Here is a 17,065-nt window from a genome sequence, read left to right as displayed (position 1 = left end):
TGCACCAGGTACCAGTTGCATCCGAGCTCCAATGCAGTGAGGATCTGAAGTGGCACAAAAGCTGTTTTCAAGTTTTTGTAGTGGCAGAAAGAGTAAAAAATGGAGCGTTCGCTGGACCAGCGGTACACAATTAAATTTTCCTTTCAGCTGGGCAAAACCCCTTCCGAGAGGCTTGCCTTGGTTAAGGAGGCTTGCAATGACGATGCCCTGTCAAGGGCCCAGGTTTTCCGGTGGTTCAGTAAGTTCAAGAATGGATGGGAGACCATAGAAGACATGGCGCGATCTGCATGCCCTTCAACAAGTGGTTTTTAATGAAAATGTGGCCAAAGTAATGAATCTCCTGGACTCCGACCATCGTTTGAGTATCAGATAAATCACCGAAGACCTCAACATGTACAAAACAATGGTTCAAAAAGTATTTCTCACAATTCGAACATACGGAAGGCTTGTTCGAAATTGGTGCCAAAAGTGTTGAGTGATGACAAGAACAACGATGAGTGGATGTTTCCAGTGAGATGTTGGTGCAGCTGGAAAGTGAACAGGGCTTTCTAGATGGCGTAATAACATGTGACGAATCATGGGTGTTCCAGTACGACTCCGAAACCAAGCGCCAAAGTTCAGAGTGGCACACTGCGAACTCTTTATGACCCAGGAAAGCGAGAATGTCGAAGTCCAAGTTAAAGACAATGTTCTTTGTCTTTTTTTGAGAATAGTGGGGTGGTCCACAAAGAATTTGTACCTCCGGGATGAACTGTCAATGCTGTGGTCTACAAAGAAGTCGTTGAGCACCTTCTCAAAGACGTCAAACTGAAACGACCGAAGATTGCTGATCACTGGAAGCTTCACCAGGACAACGCTCCAGCCCATACCGCCCTCGTTGTGACCGCTTACCTGAACTGGATAGGGGTTGCAACCTTGCCGCAGCCACCATGCAGCCCCAATGTGAGCCCGGCAGACTTTTTCCTGTTCCCAAAGCTCAAGAGAAGCCTGAAAGGTCACCATTTTGACAATGTTCCCACCATTCAACAGGCTGTCACACAGTCTCTGAAAGAGGTTACGACAGCTGAATGCCAGGGAGCCTTTGTAGCATGGGAATCGCGTTGGCAGCGGTGTATCGACACCCAACGAGACTATTTAAGAATTGTAATAATATGTGCTGATCGGATCAATAAATTCTTTTTACCAGACCCAGACTCATTACTTTACGGACAAACCCGTAAAAGGCATCGCTAGAAATTTGCGGCAACGAACTGTGTACGCTAAAGGCAAGCTTATGTGTGCATAGCAACTTGTTAACAAACTTGGGCTGTATTCTGAGAAATTCACTTTCGAAAATGGCGTATATACTTGTGTAATGGCTGCACACATGTAAAAGTGGCACCCAGAAATTTGTAAAAAAAAATCCCCCCCAAAATATATTTAAAATTACCCGTGTATTAGCCGCACCCTTGACTTTTGAGAAGGTTAGCAGTGTTATTTGTTGTGTGGTGCGATAATTCCGAAGCTTCTTTTTTTTTTAAATTGGTGGCAAAACAAGGCAGCCGTGCCGAGTTTTCTGCATCTCCGGGTAGCAAAAGCACATCCTCTGCGACGCCTGACCGACCAGCACACTGCCGTCGCTGGTCGGTCAGGCGTCGCCATTTATTCCAGCCGGCAGGTGACACACGACGAGAATAGCCAATAGCCAGAGCCAGTACAAACGAGTACTGTAGTTCAATAAGGGCAAGTACCACCGAAAATATTTATGGAAAAAAAAAAAAATGTGTCTTTTTCTTTGTGTAATGGCCGTAGCACCAATTACCCCCCCCCCCCCCCCCCCAAATCTAAGAAAAAAACCTGCGGCCATTACACGAATGCATATGGTACAGTCAACGACTGAATTTTCGAACGCCCAAATTTTCGGACATGCCTGATATTTCGGACGTCTTCGCGGCACCGCCACGAGCCCCATAGAATCAATGTATAAGGACATCTGAAGTTTCGGACGCTCGAACCCCCCGCCGTCCAATTTTCCGGACTTTTTGACGGACGGAAGGAATTTTTGGCTCCTCGCGCAGCGCCCTTGAGAAGGAAATCCACTTGCAGCCGAAGCATATCACCGCTTTGAAGCACAACTAGCCGAATCTAGTCGTCACACACCGATTTGGTCTGGCCACGCTGGCTATGTTCATCGCCACACTTCCGCCTCCGGCGGAGTTTCCGGAGCGGCGCCATTTTGTTTGTTTGTTTGCGCAGGCCACGTTTTGGCTAGCGTGGTGTGTGGTTGTCTGTTGTGTCAAGTGTGCTCTGCGACGTTAGGCCTAGGTGCTTCGATGCTCGTCAGCGAACTCCACTGTTCGCAACTTGAGGATTTCGCTTGCCTTCGATGGCGCCCACTCCGTCTTCGTCGTCCTCGCCAATGGCATCGAAGCGCGGAAAGCAGTACCGTCAGACGACGTGATCAACGACCTCCGCTCTGCTGGGGTTTTCCATACACACGGAAATAACTTTTGAACAGTTTGTTGACGCTGACAACGAGCTCGACTTCCGCGCAGAACTGACTGACGAGGAAATAGTCCGTCGGGTTGTGGGGGATTCAGAAGACTCCGATGTTGAAAATGAGGAGCCAATGCCTGCGCCACCTACAGGCGCCAAGTTGACGCGAGCACTGTTGACTCTTTCATCGGTGTACAGTGCTGACATGACCCTTGCTCAGATCGAGGCGAATATGATCGCATGCAACCGGAACGCCGTCAAAACAACAATCGGCAAGTTCTTCAAGCCACTGCAGCAATAACACCGGCTGCCCGACGATGCCCATGTACATAATAAACCGGCAGTCGGCTGCATACAGAGTTTTTGAACGCCTCTTTTTATAGCCACTTCACTGATGCTGTGGCAGGGTTTCGGAAGCCTGTTACTTCGCCCTTTACCTCTAGATCTGAGAAAAAAATAAAAAGGGTGCGTTTTTTTGCATGCATTCATTTTTTCCGACTGCCAGAATTTTCGGACGTTTTTACGTTCCCTAGAAGGTCCGAAAAATCGGTCGTTGACTGTACTTTCAAATTTGCAATATATTGGTTGACCAGCCCCGGACACATTGATGGGCACTGTGATAAGATAGCGTGCTTAGCACTGTCCCAAGAAAGCCGTTGCTTTCTCGTAGATGCTGATGCATCTTGCACTAGTCATGCGACAAGTGTGCTTGGCACCATTCCACGAATGCCATTGTTCGTAGATGCCTATGTGTCTTTTGCTATCCATGCGAAAGATAGTGTGCTTGGCACTGTGCCAAGAATGCAGTTGCTCTGAGACGCCGATACGTCTTGCACTAGTCGCACGAAATCAAAAGTATCCCCGAAAGTGACAATTCAAGAATACGGCACACCTTTCTTGGCTACTTGTGAAATAAGGTCGCTTATTTTCTGGAGAATACAGTATTTCAGGCTCCTGATTATTTGAACCTTTTGGCAGTCCCCATCGAGTCCGGGAAGGGGTTTTTCTATTATTCGGTATTTCGGGCAATCTGTCGGCTAGAACAAATCTTTGACATTTATTTCCGGCCACGGAGAGTACATCGGTAGAAAAAAAGCAATAAATAATTTATCAGTTATAACTTATTTACTGCACAAATTAATTAATTAGTAAGCTATTTGTTAAACTATTAACAACTTAAACTTTACTCCAGCATATTGAAAGTGCAACTATGCACTTTGCATTAGGTTTCCCACACCTCAATCAGAATTTTGAGGCATCAAACTTAGCATAGTCGACACGGTACATTAGGCATTACAGGGTAAAGTTTTTCTCGGGTCCCCCAACTAGCACCCTCGCATTATAATCAAATAAATACGGTACATGCCAGAAACTGAAGCAAACAAGCACTTACAGGTACATAAGCAGAGCGATGCCAGTGACGACAAGGAACCTTCCGAAGGAGGAGTAGAAGTAGACAATGCTCAGCAGGACAGTTGCCCTGCTCACAGTGTAAACCCAGTCCAGCCAGTCACGTTGAGCCGCTTCCTCTTCCTCCTGAGAAGAGCAGCCAAGTTCCATACCAAGCACTGACCCTTTCTTTGCCCTATATACAGGGCGTCTACCAAGTAGACATTTCCAAATTCCCTGAGCTTTCCAGGTTTTCCCAGAGTGCTTTTGCAAAATTCCCTGAGTGACACAAAACTTTGTTTTACGTCAAAACAGGCTGATACTATGTCACCCGATGCTGTCACTCTCTAGTAAGCATGCTGAAAGACGATTTAATCCAGTTTGAATAGTAAGGAGCATCATTTATTTTATTTAAAAAAAAAAAAAAAAAAAACAGAAGAGAGGGGTTAGTAAGATGCACAGCGAATAAAATGTCTTTGAAAAAAAAAAAATGCCAAGACTCATTGCAAATTGAGTGGAACATTCTCAAATATGAATAAAAAAAAGAGATGCATACATAAACAAATGTGTTCAAATATCCACTTCAGTCATGAATTATGATCAACTGTCAATACGTATGTGTGAAACATAGGTGGTGCTTGAGATTCCACTGAAAGCAAATCAAAGTGATAGAATGACTTGTTGAGCATTTTATGATGAGTCATTATAATTACAGAGTAACTAAATATTTGAATATTGTAAAGCCAGTCATGCTACGTTTCTTCATACAAAGTATTAAATCCCCCGCTCGAATTACATGCACAAGTTATTCATTGGCCTCAAGCATTTCAAGAAAGAGAAAAATATATATATTTCAAGGTTGCTACCGACATGCCCCACATCAAGAGTCACATAAAACATGGTAGTGCCTTCACCAAAGCGATACTCTAATGATATATATCACTCAGAAGCAAAATGGAAGTAATTTAGGTTACCAGAATGTTCGATTCGCCCTAAGCTTAATGTTTGTGCTCTATGCCTTACTACCACTGCACAGAAATAGCAAAAATAGGTTGCGCCTAGAAATGTAGACACCACGATTGAAGGGAATATGAGCTATGTTTATCAATTTATAGCAAGCTCATTGGTATGAGGCCCAAACTTTGTCACAAGTGAGATTCTCAACAGCTGGTGTGTCAACCTGAACTGTCTTGACGTACTCTCAGCCTGCGCACAATGCCTCAGTGTTGCGTTTCACTGCTTTAAAGAGTTTATTTTGGTTTGGATAAGGGACACCTGCATTTCAGCGTCAGCCAACACTTTGTTTTTTGAGCTCAAGCTCCTTGAAAGAAACGGTGGCATGCTTCCTTTCCTGTTCATTCCTCAATGCGCAGGACCTTTCTGTTCTTGTCATCCTTCCACCGTGCATTTGCCCCATGGACCATTTGAAGTACCCTCTTCATCAGCTGTACAGTCAACGTCTGATTTTTCGGACTCCCTAGGGGCCGCGAAAACGTCAGTAAAGTCTGGCAGTCCGAAAAAAATGAATGCATGTCTTTTACTGCCATTAAAAGCTCAAATCGCCACAGGCACATCCGAAAAGGCATACCAGCACACTTATTATCGGTGCTCGTACTGTGACAGGTGAAGGTGGATGGATACGTGTATAATTAAGGAATAGATACTGTGTCCCGTGACAATTGCCCCTCCCCATGCCTGTTATGCTTCACCGCAATATTTTCGCAAATGCTTCCCCGCGTAACATTTCTGTATTGAGGCGAAGCTGACCTTTGGGAACCGGCATTATGCAACGCGTCGTGCTTTCCAAGCTTCGAATCCAATCGCAAGGACCACAAAGACTGAGTCAGTGCCATTACTTACAGCGGCGAATTCTTTCAATGAAAAACAAGGCGCCAAACGGCAAGAAGCTTAATAGCGAACACTGAAGCAGCTAGGCCTGTTTACGATGGCTGCGAGGTAATCAAAATGGCGGCAGTGGTGGCTTTGATTAATGCCGTTCTGGACCTGCGGTCACGGCAAAAAGTCAGGAAAATCGGACGGCGAAGGGCTCTTGCGTCCGAAATTTCAGACGTTCTCATACATTGACTCTATGGGGTACGTGGTGGTGCCACGGAGCCATCGGGCGTCCGGAAAGTCTGTCATTGACTGTACACTGGCAACTCCTTCAGCTGACGGCATGGCATCAAAAGACGATTCGTTATGATCCCTCTCTGTTAGGCAAGCCAGCATTACTGTGACTTTCGTTCCCTTTCAATAAAATTGCAGCTAATTTTCCCTGCTAGAAGCACAAATTCCCTAAGTATTTCCAGACTATAATATATTGCCGGTAAGAATTCCCGTTTTCCCAGTTTCCCCGGTTGGTAGACACCCTGATATATCTACAAACTTTTCTAATTTAATCGCTTTAGAAAAATATAAAAGGCAGTTACTGTCAAATACCAACAGCACCCCATCAATCTGCGTTACCATGCATACATTACAAAACGCATATGATGCCATACCAAAAGTACACCAAGTATGACAGTCCACTTATGTATTAGACTCGCAGTAATAATGTTATATACAGTCGAAACCATTTATAAGAATATGCGAAGGCCAAAAATATTCCATCGTTACAGTCAAAGCTGCTTAAACAATATTCAAGTGCCAAGAAAATCCCATTGTTATAACTGATAATTGTTATAATTGCGCTACACAAAAAAGGCAGAGGGGACAAACATCCAAACACTTTCACTAGAAAGAAGCACAGCCAAACCCACTTACAGACATTACCGGTTTTAACAATACTCAGTTGTAACAATGAGCAACTGAGGCACCTTTTGTGTGTGTTCTATGGTAAAAACACACACGCACACTACCCTTGTTCCCCAAGTGAACCGCATTTCGCGTGAGTGTACTTTATGGCATTTTTCACTAGTCGATCTGGAGTGGCCGCCGAAATCCTCAAGCGAGCGCTCGGGTTTCAAAAATCCGAATCGGCCAGCGCAGCGCAAGAACGCTCTGCGGGGGATCACACAGGAAGTCTGCGTACACGTCACAGAAATCGGTTTCGGAACATGTGCCCGACTTCCGCGCTATAGGTTTCCACGGCAACCGAAGTCGCTGTCCCCCATGCGTAATTTGACCACAGCTGTCGCAGAGTCCGTCATTTCGATGTTGCGCCCGCAAGGATTGTGCATGGACAACTTACATAGAAGGCTTCGTACGGCACCTGTGTCACCTCGTAATTGCTGTCGTACGAGCTCTCATTGCTAAACGCGAGTTCTACAGCAGCACCAAATGCAGCCATCTTGTGAAGCAAAACAATGTTGTGCGTACCAACAGGCTACCGATTTTGCTTGAAGACTGAAGTGACGCGAGTTATTTCCGCCAGAATCCGTGACTCGGTGGTGGAGCAAGTCGGAGCGATCCGGCGCGGAGCGAGTTGATCCGAAATGACCAGCGGAAAGCGTGAACCCGCTCCACATCGACCAGTGAAACTCAGATTCGTTGCCACGGAACAAGAAATCCTGCTCTGAATCGACCAGTGAAAAACGCCATTAATTTATGTCATCCTTGTTTATCCAATTGCTCTTTCCAAGTGCTGATACAGAATTGATTGCATGCCTCTCTGAGCGCAGAGTTATGTCGGGCACTAAAGCCGTCCACCTACTTATGTGAGTTGGCACCGTGCCAGCTGTGCCGATGACATCATCCGCAGTGCCACTCACCTATTCTTATCTAGGTCCTCCATCATCCACTGTGACAGTTGCACCGCTGACCTTACTCTTGACGCTGTGCCTACTTTTATCGCTGAGCTTCGTACACCCACATCACAAATCTTCAAAGTGGGGGCATATACGCTCAGGCATAATAAGCCATTTACTACAATGTTCCCATGCTGAATTATTTGGCGATAAACAATTAAATCTGGCTTCTAGGTGTCTGTGAAAAATCCCAAGTGGCCAAAAAAAAAAAAAAAAAAAGGCTAGCCACTGCACCTTGCATGGCATGCCGTTGCCACATTGTCCTACACATCACCGGCCTCGCATGCCCTTTTACCACCTCTCTTCCACCCCTCCGATACACGAATAGATGGGGTCGACAAGGGGTCGATGGGAGGGTTGGAAGGGCGACAAGAGAGGCATGCAAGGTCAGCGATTCGTAGAGCGATGCGACGAAAGCTGCTGTGCGGGGTCCACAGCAGAAGATGAACGCAGCAGCTACGGTTTTTTTTTTCATGGATTTTGCGCTCCTTTTCCTTTCGGCATGCACACCCATTAGCCAGACATTGTAATAACTGATAATGCAACATGGGAGCATTGCAGAAAGTGGTTTATTTCACCATAGAACACGTACAACTGATTGCTGTCACATATGTATTGGTAAAACTGGTATCATTATGAGTGGGTTTTACTGTACAACCAATAATTGCTATAACCAAGCTGCACAAAAAAGAGGGTGCACAGACATCAGAGCATTTTAATTAGACAGGATGAAGTACAGTTGAACCCACTTATACCATTACCAGTTTTAACAATACTTGTACGTAACAATAAGCAGTCACAGCCCTGTGAATGTTTTTGTTCTATTGTAAAATTAACTGCTTAGTTCAATGTTCTCATGTGTTATAGGTTATAAGAATTAAATTTGGCTACTGGGTTAACTGGCCTACTGGTTTATACCTAAAAATTCCTTTCTGACGGGAGTCAGAAAGGACCGCGTTATATCTGGTCCTGCACTATCAGTGGTTACATTTAAGTGGTCTGTACTGCATTACTTAAACATTAATTTCCACGTGAAATTAATGACCACTAATGCATTACAAAAAAGAAATTTTTAAATGTTGGAAAAGTCAGCATCATCAAAAAGCAGCCATGACATATTTTGTTTACATGGTGCTACCGCTAGTAAAATTGTAGCATAGCTGATGTGCTGTTGACAGAAAGTCTGGTAGCTTGACCTCATAGCACGTGCCATGATGGGTAGAGTAAAAAGAAAATATGAGAAAAAAAAAAACCAGTGTTGCTCATGGACTAATTGACTGACTCATGGGCTTTAATGTCCGAATGCTCCAAAGCAACTTTACAGCTATAAGAGACGTTTAGTGGAGAGCTCTGGTTTAATTTTGACACCCTGGGGTTTTCTAACATGCAACTAAATCTGTACATGAGCATGTTTTCACATTTCGCCCCAATCAAAGTACTGTCACCACAGCCGAAAATTGAACCGACGACCTTGAGCTTAGCGGAAGAGTGCCATAGACCCTGAACTACCACGGTGGGTGGTGCTGCTTGTAGCATGTGGGATGATGAACACCACAAGGCACTGTTGACTAACCTCATCCAGCAGTGGGCCACCCTGGGCATTCATGCGCGGTCCTCTGTTGTCTGGGGCAACGCGTGGTGCTGGAGGAGGCGCTGCAGGAGCAGCAGGCGCTGCAGCTTGTGGGCTGGGTGGAACTGGAGCATTGGCTTGGGCCACAGGGGCAGGTGCTGCCTGGTGCATGCTATAGCAGAACACACCACCAGTTATGCAAGGAGTTTGGGATAACCCACTCTAATATTTGTGATAAAGAATAGCAATCAAATGTATGGCCGGTCTTGCTAAAGAAAGCTCAGCTGTGCTAAAGGAAATGTTCCAAGAAAAAGTGAAGCAAATAACTGCGACGTGGTTTGGCTCTTGGGTGTATTCATTAAATTCTGGGGTTTTATGAACCAAACCTCGATCTGATTATGCGGCACGCCTTAGTGGGGGACTCTGGATAAAATTTTTACCACCTGAGTTTACTTAAAGGGGCCCTGAAACACTTTCTGAAGTATAGAAAGAAAATACTGCCGATCTGTAGACAAGGCTTTTGTGAACATGTGACCCAAATATTATTCTATTTTATGCAGCAGGGAATTTACAATCTCGTGTCAAAAACAGCAAAAAATAGTTAAAACAGACATTTGGGTGAGTTGGTAAGACATATTTGAAACAGAACAGCGCGGTGTTCACGGGGACAAGCAGGGAGAAACGACACGGAGGAGCGCTGACTTGCAACTGAAGTTTATTGCTTGGAACGAAGCATATATAACAGCTCCAACCAACAGAAGAACCAAAAAAAAAAAAAAAACCATACATATATTCACAATCATTCCTACACGTTGCACTGAACAGGGGAGATACCTGTAATCATCATGTCCCCCCCCCCCCCCCCCCCCCCGCTAAAAATGCTAGTTCTTTGGATGTAATGGATAAGGAGGTGCTACTGACGCATGCGTCTTTTGACCAGGCGATGTGCGCTGCTTCGATGATTTCACGGGTTAGTTGGTTACTATGTTTACTTAAAATTTGTGTTCTAGCAAAGTTAGGGTAGCAGGCCCTAGTGTCGCAGTCTCTACAGTGGATGCCCAGATGCCCTTTTACTGTATTATGCACATTGTTGTTGTGCTCCTTCAGGCGTTCATTAAGGCATCTCCCCGTTTGACCGACAAATTTTGTTATCTAGAAATACCAAACTGACTAGTGCAATAAGTAGCAACCAGTAAACCAAATTAGGGACAACACTTTGCTGTAAAAATTTTATAAAGTCCATGTTAAAGAGGGGCAAGCAATAAATACAGGTACAGCAGACAAACCAGCTTCCATCAAACCTAGTTCCTGCACTAAAGAATGGCCACAAAGGCAAAAAAGAGAAAAATTAACTGTGGAATTGAAATGAAGGATGAGTGTATCAAATGAGGAAAATAAACTGTGGAGTTCAATTCAAGGCTGTAGTGTGGTTAGCACTGAAAAAGAAAAAAAAAATACTGATCTACATATTTTCTCACTGCCAGTGCTTGTTTGTGCTAGTAGCATTTAAGCCACTATACATATGAAGACTAGGAACTTTTGCTTTTACAGCGGACTTGAACTTGAAGGGACCAGGGAAATTGGTTCCGTTTATCAGGAGTTCCACTTACTGAGAGACGTTGCAGAGAGCACTGCATGAATACAAAACCAACCAACCAATCATCAGGATGACATTCCGTTCAGTGGCAGTTCCGTTAAAGCGATTTCCATTTATCTAGATTCCACTGCATATCCACTATATCAAATGCCGTTGCAGTGCTACGGAAGTGTAAAAGAAAAAGGTGGAAATTTAAAGTGCGGACAGCTGCTAGCTGCTATCATAATGCCTACTGTTAGTTACTTGAACTAATAACTATCTGCCAACAACTACATGCAGAATTTTATTAGCACGTACCTGCCTCAATTGGGTCAAGTGAATTTATTCACTTACAGTCAAATCTAAATGATATTGTTATGCTGCGCGGCGGAGATAAAGAAGAGGAGATGGAAGAACTGCGCGCAGTGTAAAAAAGGCCCGACTGGCTGCGATCTCGTCTCTACGCCCCCTCGATCATTTTGTAAATAAATCCATCTCATCCATAACAACTTTGGTAGAGTTGGGGGCGAACCGCTGCGACCCATTGGAGTTTGCTCTGCTATAGTGAGTGTGGTGCAATGTTAGATTGTAGGGCTGGTGAAATTTCTCTTCAAAGTCATGTGATAACACCCACACCAGCAGTATCTGGCGTGGACAAGCAGGGTGTATTTTCTGTGTCTTACGATGTCCTTTTACCAGCTCAGACTGCGACATTTGTTTCGGTGACTTCCACGGATTGCCCTCCGCATCGCTGTCATGGTTTAATTGAGCCGTACTCCCATACTATGTTGAAGCAAAATGTACTGGTTCCACAATCTGTTATAGAATGTGTAGACGGTCGTGCTCACGTGTGGACGGTGAACGCGTCTTTAGAGCAAGTTTTACTGCCGACGGGACTCAAGCTGGTTACCTTCGACTCGGAAGCGACTGTCAGTACTGACGGCGTTGATGCTTCTACTAACGTGAAAGCAGCAGATTGTGACTTCTCTATGCAATTCTACCGCATGACGCACAAGTCACTATCCTCTTCAGAGTGGAAAGAATTGCAAAAAGTGCTTGTCCGCTATGCGCCAGTATTTGATTTCACGCAAGATGAGTGTTCAATTTCGCTTCCTGATTCGCAAATGCAACACCGCATAAATACGGGCCAAGCGACTCCTATTTGCCAGAAGCCGTGCCGCGTCTCTCCCGCAGAACGAAAAGTAATCACTGAGCAAGTTCAAGAAATGCTGTGGAAAGGTGCTGTCCAGGAGTCTTGCAGTCCCTGGGCAGCTCCAGTGATATTAGTTAAGAAAAAGGACAATTCTTGGAGATTCTGTGTTGAATATCAAAGACTTAACGCAGCCACAACGAAAGACGTACACCCTCTGCCACGCACCGACGATGCTCTCGATTGCATTCATGCAGCCTTCTACTTCTCCATTTACTTATGATTGGGATACTGGCAAATACCGGAGCACCTGACAAATAAACAGAAAACTGCCTTTGTGACGCTAGACGGTCTCTTCGAGTTTAATGTCATGCCTTTAGGTTTATGCAATGCGCCAGCAACTTTGAAAGGTTTAGGGACACAGTGCTGCAGGGATTGAAATGGGAGATCTGTATGTGCTCCCTCGACGATGTAATAATTTTTGGCAAAACACTTGAGGAGCACAATCAGCGCCTTGCTGTCGTACTGGACCGCACACAAAACGCTGGACTGGTTTTAAACTCAAAGAAATGTCACTTCGGTGAGCGCCAGACTCTCATGCTCGGTTTTCTCATCGACAAAGATGGTATTCGACCTGACCCTGAAAAGATTGCTGCAGTGCGCGATTTTAGCCAACCGAAGACAGCGAAAGACCTCCGTAGTTTCCTTGGCCTGTGTTCATACTTCTGCCGGTTTATTAAGAACTTCGCCCAACTTGCTCACCCACTCACGTGCCTCTGTCGCAAAGACAATCCCTACGTGTGGACTACAGGGTGCGTGGACGCGTTATGACAGCTGAAGTGTCTACTAACTTCTGGGCCTGTCTTGCGCCATTTCGATCCCGAGGCCATGACTGAGCTGCACATTGATGCTAGTGGTGTGGGCGTTGCCGCTGTCCTCATTCAACTTCATCATGGGTGCCAGCACGTTGTTGCATACGCAAGTCAGACACTGATGAGAGCGGAGCGAAATTACACCGTCACCGATTTGGAATGCCTGGCAGTAGTCTTCACCATCCAGAAGTTTTGGCCATATTTGAATGGTCGCCATTTCAAGATAGTGACGGATCATCATTCCCTTTGCTGGCTTGTTGGACTGCGGGATCCTTCCAGATGGCTGGCAGCCTTCAAGAATGTACCTCTTCTGTCGGCTACAAGAGCTGTCAGTGTCATATCGATGCCGACTGCTTGTCTCGTCTCCTGTTGCCGCACTCCACCGCTAATGATGACGACTTCGATGACTATCTTGCCAGCATTACAGAGTTTCCTACCCTCAGCACCTTTGAATGTGAACAACATCGTTATCCTACACTCATACCCCTATTGGAGGCTGCCCGCACGTCAGGCCAGACAACACCCTTCACGCTGTGTAACGGCCTGCTTTACAAAAAGAATTACTCTGCCGAAGGCGCTTCCTTGCTCCTAGTCATTCCCGAACGCCTGCGTACTGCTATTCTTCGCGCCATGCATGATGACATCACCCTGGGTCATTTTGACTTTGCTCGCATGCTTCATCAATTACGCCAGCGCTTTTATTGGCCGAAGCTATGGAAGAGCACAAGAAAGTACATTGCAAGTTGTCTAGGTTGTCAATGTCATAAGAAGCCGGGGACGCCTCCTGCAGGCTTTTTGCAACTAGTGAAACCACCTACCTTACCATTTGAAAAAGTTGGTATCGATTTGCTCGACTCCCTTCCCAAGAGTTCTACCGGTCGTCGCTGGATTATTGTACGAGTTGACTACTTGGTGCGTTATACTGAGACTGCAGCGCTTACATCTGCTACCGCCACCAATGTGTCGTGCTTTCTGCTTCCTTCTATCATCCTGCGTCACGGCGTTCCACGTGTTGTTATAAGTGGGCGTGGACAGCAATTCACTGCCGACGTTGTTGAAGAACTGCCGCGCCTTTGCGGTTCTACTTATCGCCATTCAACACTATACCACCCACAAACAAATGGCCTCACCAAACGCACGAATCATACGCTTGCCAACATGCTGTCACTGTACATCTCAGCTGATCACAGGAATTGGGATGTTGTGCTGCCCTTTGTCACATACGCATAGAATACAGCCAAGCACGAAGTAACAGGGTATGCACCTTTCTATCTGTTGTATGCTCGCAGTCCCCAAACGTTCTTGGACACAATTTTGCCATTGCTACTGAACGAAGGCACATCCACTTCGCAGACATTGTGTCGTACCGAAGAAGCACGTCGGCTCGCTCACTTACGAACACTGCCTTCGCAAGTTTCAACCAAGGCATGCTATGGTGCCCGGCATATACATGTCTCTTTCGCTTTTGGCGATCATGTGTTACTGTGGACACCTCTACGGAAGAAAGGCTTGTATCGCAAGTTCGTCTCAATGTACAGCGGTCCATTTGTGATACTCAGCCGATTAAGTGACGTCAACTACATCATCGCCAAACTGACCACCAATAATCGCCAGTCGCGGAAGACACAAGTGGTTCATGCGGCTCGTCTAAAGCACTACCATCATAGGGTTCCCGAATCAAGAACAACCAATTATGTGGATCCCTAGCTCGCTCGACAAGCTTCATCTGTGCTGGAGGAAGATGTTACGCTGCGCGGCAGAGCCGAAGAAGAGGAGATGGAAGAACTGCGCGCGGTGTAAAAAAGGCCTGACTGCCTGCGATCTCGTCTATACGCCCCCTCGATCATTTTGTAAATAAATCTATCTCATCTGTAACAATATTAATCTCACAGGATCATATCAGATATCCTTGTTATCTAAATTATGACCTAGAATAACTATATATATATATATATATATATACATATATATATATATATATATATATATATTATAATGTGATGATTCTGCTAGCCAGAGTAGCATTCATCATTAGAATTCTAATCAAAGCTACATTATCAGGCATGAAGAATTGAAGTGTGAAAGAACACTAGCTTTTGTGGCAGTCATGAAGTAACGGTGATCAGGACAGGAATTAAGTAGGGGTGTACAAATATCAAAATTTTTGAATATGAATACTTGGCTTTGAATATCAAATAATAACACACATGCATTCAATAGTAAGTTTCATTATATTAACATGTTGGAACATCGCAGTTACATTGTGACTAGAAAAAGTTAAGTTGTGTATTTGGCTCACGCTAACATGGAAAATTGGGTAATTCCCACTAGCTGTCTGTTCTCGCCAACCTGTGCCTTATTTTACATCAAATGCCCATAAACTCAGAGGCATTGGACCAGAGACATCTCAGAGACATCTGCCAGTCGTCGCATTTGCTGCCAAGCAATAAGCTCAGATTGGGGGTGGCACCTGCAAAAGAGTGCACCCTCGCTGTCTGCAAGCCCATACTCATATTCAATTTGAAAACTAGGTACTTGAACATTTGAAATATTCGTCTGAATATTGTATATATGTATATTTTTTCATGGCACAATGTAAAGCATTTACTTTTAGCTGAGAAAGGGCCAGTGTGTGAAAAAGAGGTTAACACAGTAGTTCATTGTACATATGCGAGAGACTTCCAAATGGTCCAAGAAACAACACTTTGAAATGACAGCACACACCACATGCCAGCATGCCAGTACTAGAAATGGCATAGATGTGACACTTACAGATGCATGTACTGGGTGAAGTAGTGTGCATACAATTGCTGAGCAAGAGCCACCTGCTGAATCAGCTGCTCGGGGCTTGATGCTCCTGCTGGCATTCCCACAGCAAAAGGCATCTGACCATTGGGCACTGCACCAGAGCTGTGAAAAGAGCCAGCCGAGAATGAAGCACCATATGCATAAGATTGGGTAAATGTGCATTTAAAACATTTTAGATCTAAAGATACAGTCAAACCCACTTAGAACAATATTCAAGTGCCACGAAAATTCCATTGTTATAACTGGGTCGCATGAAAAAAAAAAAAAGAGGAAAAATTAGAATGGGGATGGTGTAGCTGTTTCGAAAAATACTATAATGGTGGGGAGACCAGTTCTCCTCCCCACCACCTTTCTCCATCCAGCTTCTGATTGTGCTGACTCGTTTAACTGTTTAACTGCTATAACAACTGCAAAGAGGGGGTTATGGGTGGCAAGTGACATACGAGCTCTGCCAAGGCATTGCTTTGGTGGCCCCAAAAGGCGGCTTTTAAAAAATGCGGGAAGGTTGCTGCGGCAGCATCTCAGCTTGAGAAATCCAGAAGAAACGCTGGGACGAGATGGCCACAAGCATCTCGCCACATACTTTCCACTGGCTTGCAGGAGACAACTGCATGTCCGTCAGCCTTGCTTGGTTTATGTGAAGCTTGCTGACATTCTTCTCCAAGGTATCCAGGTGCTCCATGTAGTGAAGCAGAAGGTCCCTTGCGAAAACAAGCCCATGAGGGACTCAATCATCTACAGGACCTCCTGCGGGGACAATGTTGGGGCAGCCTGCCCTACCGCGTCAGCGCTGCCATCGTGGCCGTCTCTGTTGCTATCTGATACAAGCACGTTTGCGACGATCGCCTGATTGGTTAGAAGCACTTTGTTTTCAAATCTATAGCAGTGTGCTTTCTTTTCACCGGCAATGTAGTGCATCTTCCAGTTTGGCGGTGAGTAAAACGAGGCTGAGAAACCACGTGGCCAAGAACGACTTCAATGCAATGAACAAAGACAAGCACGAGCGACTTCATTCGTTAGCAGAATTGCGCAGAATGAGGTCTCAGCAAGCAATCTGGGAGCAGCACTCTCTGGCAGAGCCGGCAGCGTTATCAGCGAAGTTGGCATGGTCCATTTGTGTTTCAGAGGGTGGCGTGGCGCAGAGCTATGGGCGCAGCCCATACGTGTTGGAGGGGTGGAAGGGTGACCGCAGAGATGCGTGCGGCAGCAGTTGGGGTGGCGGGCGATCGTGCAGCGGCTTGCATTTCATTACCTTTTGGCATGGACACCCAGCAGCCAGATTTCATCGTTATAACCGACGATGTGGCATAGTGACATTGTAGTAAGTGGGTTATTTCTCCATATAAAACATACAGAAGTTGACGGTGCAGCAGCTTTTCATTTTATCACCGATATGTTGTTAAAACTGGTATCGCTATAAGTGGATTCGACTGTAGCTACAAGTGACATGAACGTACTTAAAATTTACTCTGTTGTACC

General features: G+C 45.3%; 1 protein-coding gene across 1 annotated transcript in view; it reads right to left on the bottom strand.

Annotated features, from left to right (window-relative positions):
- Nucleotides 1–17,065, bottom strand: part of Herp (Homocysteine-induced endoplasmic reticulum protein) — a 63,831-nt gene that overhangs the window by 23,340 nt on the left and 23,426 nt on the right. Inside the window, exons 6-8 of the mRNA XM_072287769.1 lie at nucleotides 15,551–15,688; nucleotides 9,184–9,352; nucleotides 3,869–4,011 (exon numbers count right to left, since the gene is read on the bottom strand). Coding sequence (XP_072143870.1) covers nucleotides 3,869–4,011; nucleotides 9,184–9,352; nucleotides 15,551–15,688 — 450 coding nt within the window. The remainder of the gene's footprint in view (nucleotides 1–3,868; nucleotides 4,012–9,183; nucleotides 9,353–15,550; nucleotides 15,689–17,065) is intronic.

Source organism: Dermacentor andersoni, chromosome 1, assembly GCF_023375885.2.
Source record: "Dermacentor andersoni chromosome 1, qqDerAnde1_hic_scaffold, whole genome shotgun sequence".
NCBI lineage: Eukaryota > Metazoa > Arthropoda > Arachnida > Ixodida > Ixodidae > Dermacentor > Dermacentor andersoni.
The sequence above is the reverse complement of the archived record's forward strand: the minus strand, read 5'-3'. Positions and strand labels throughout refer to the sequence as shown.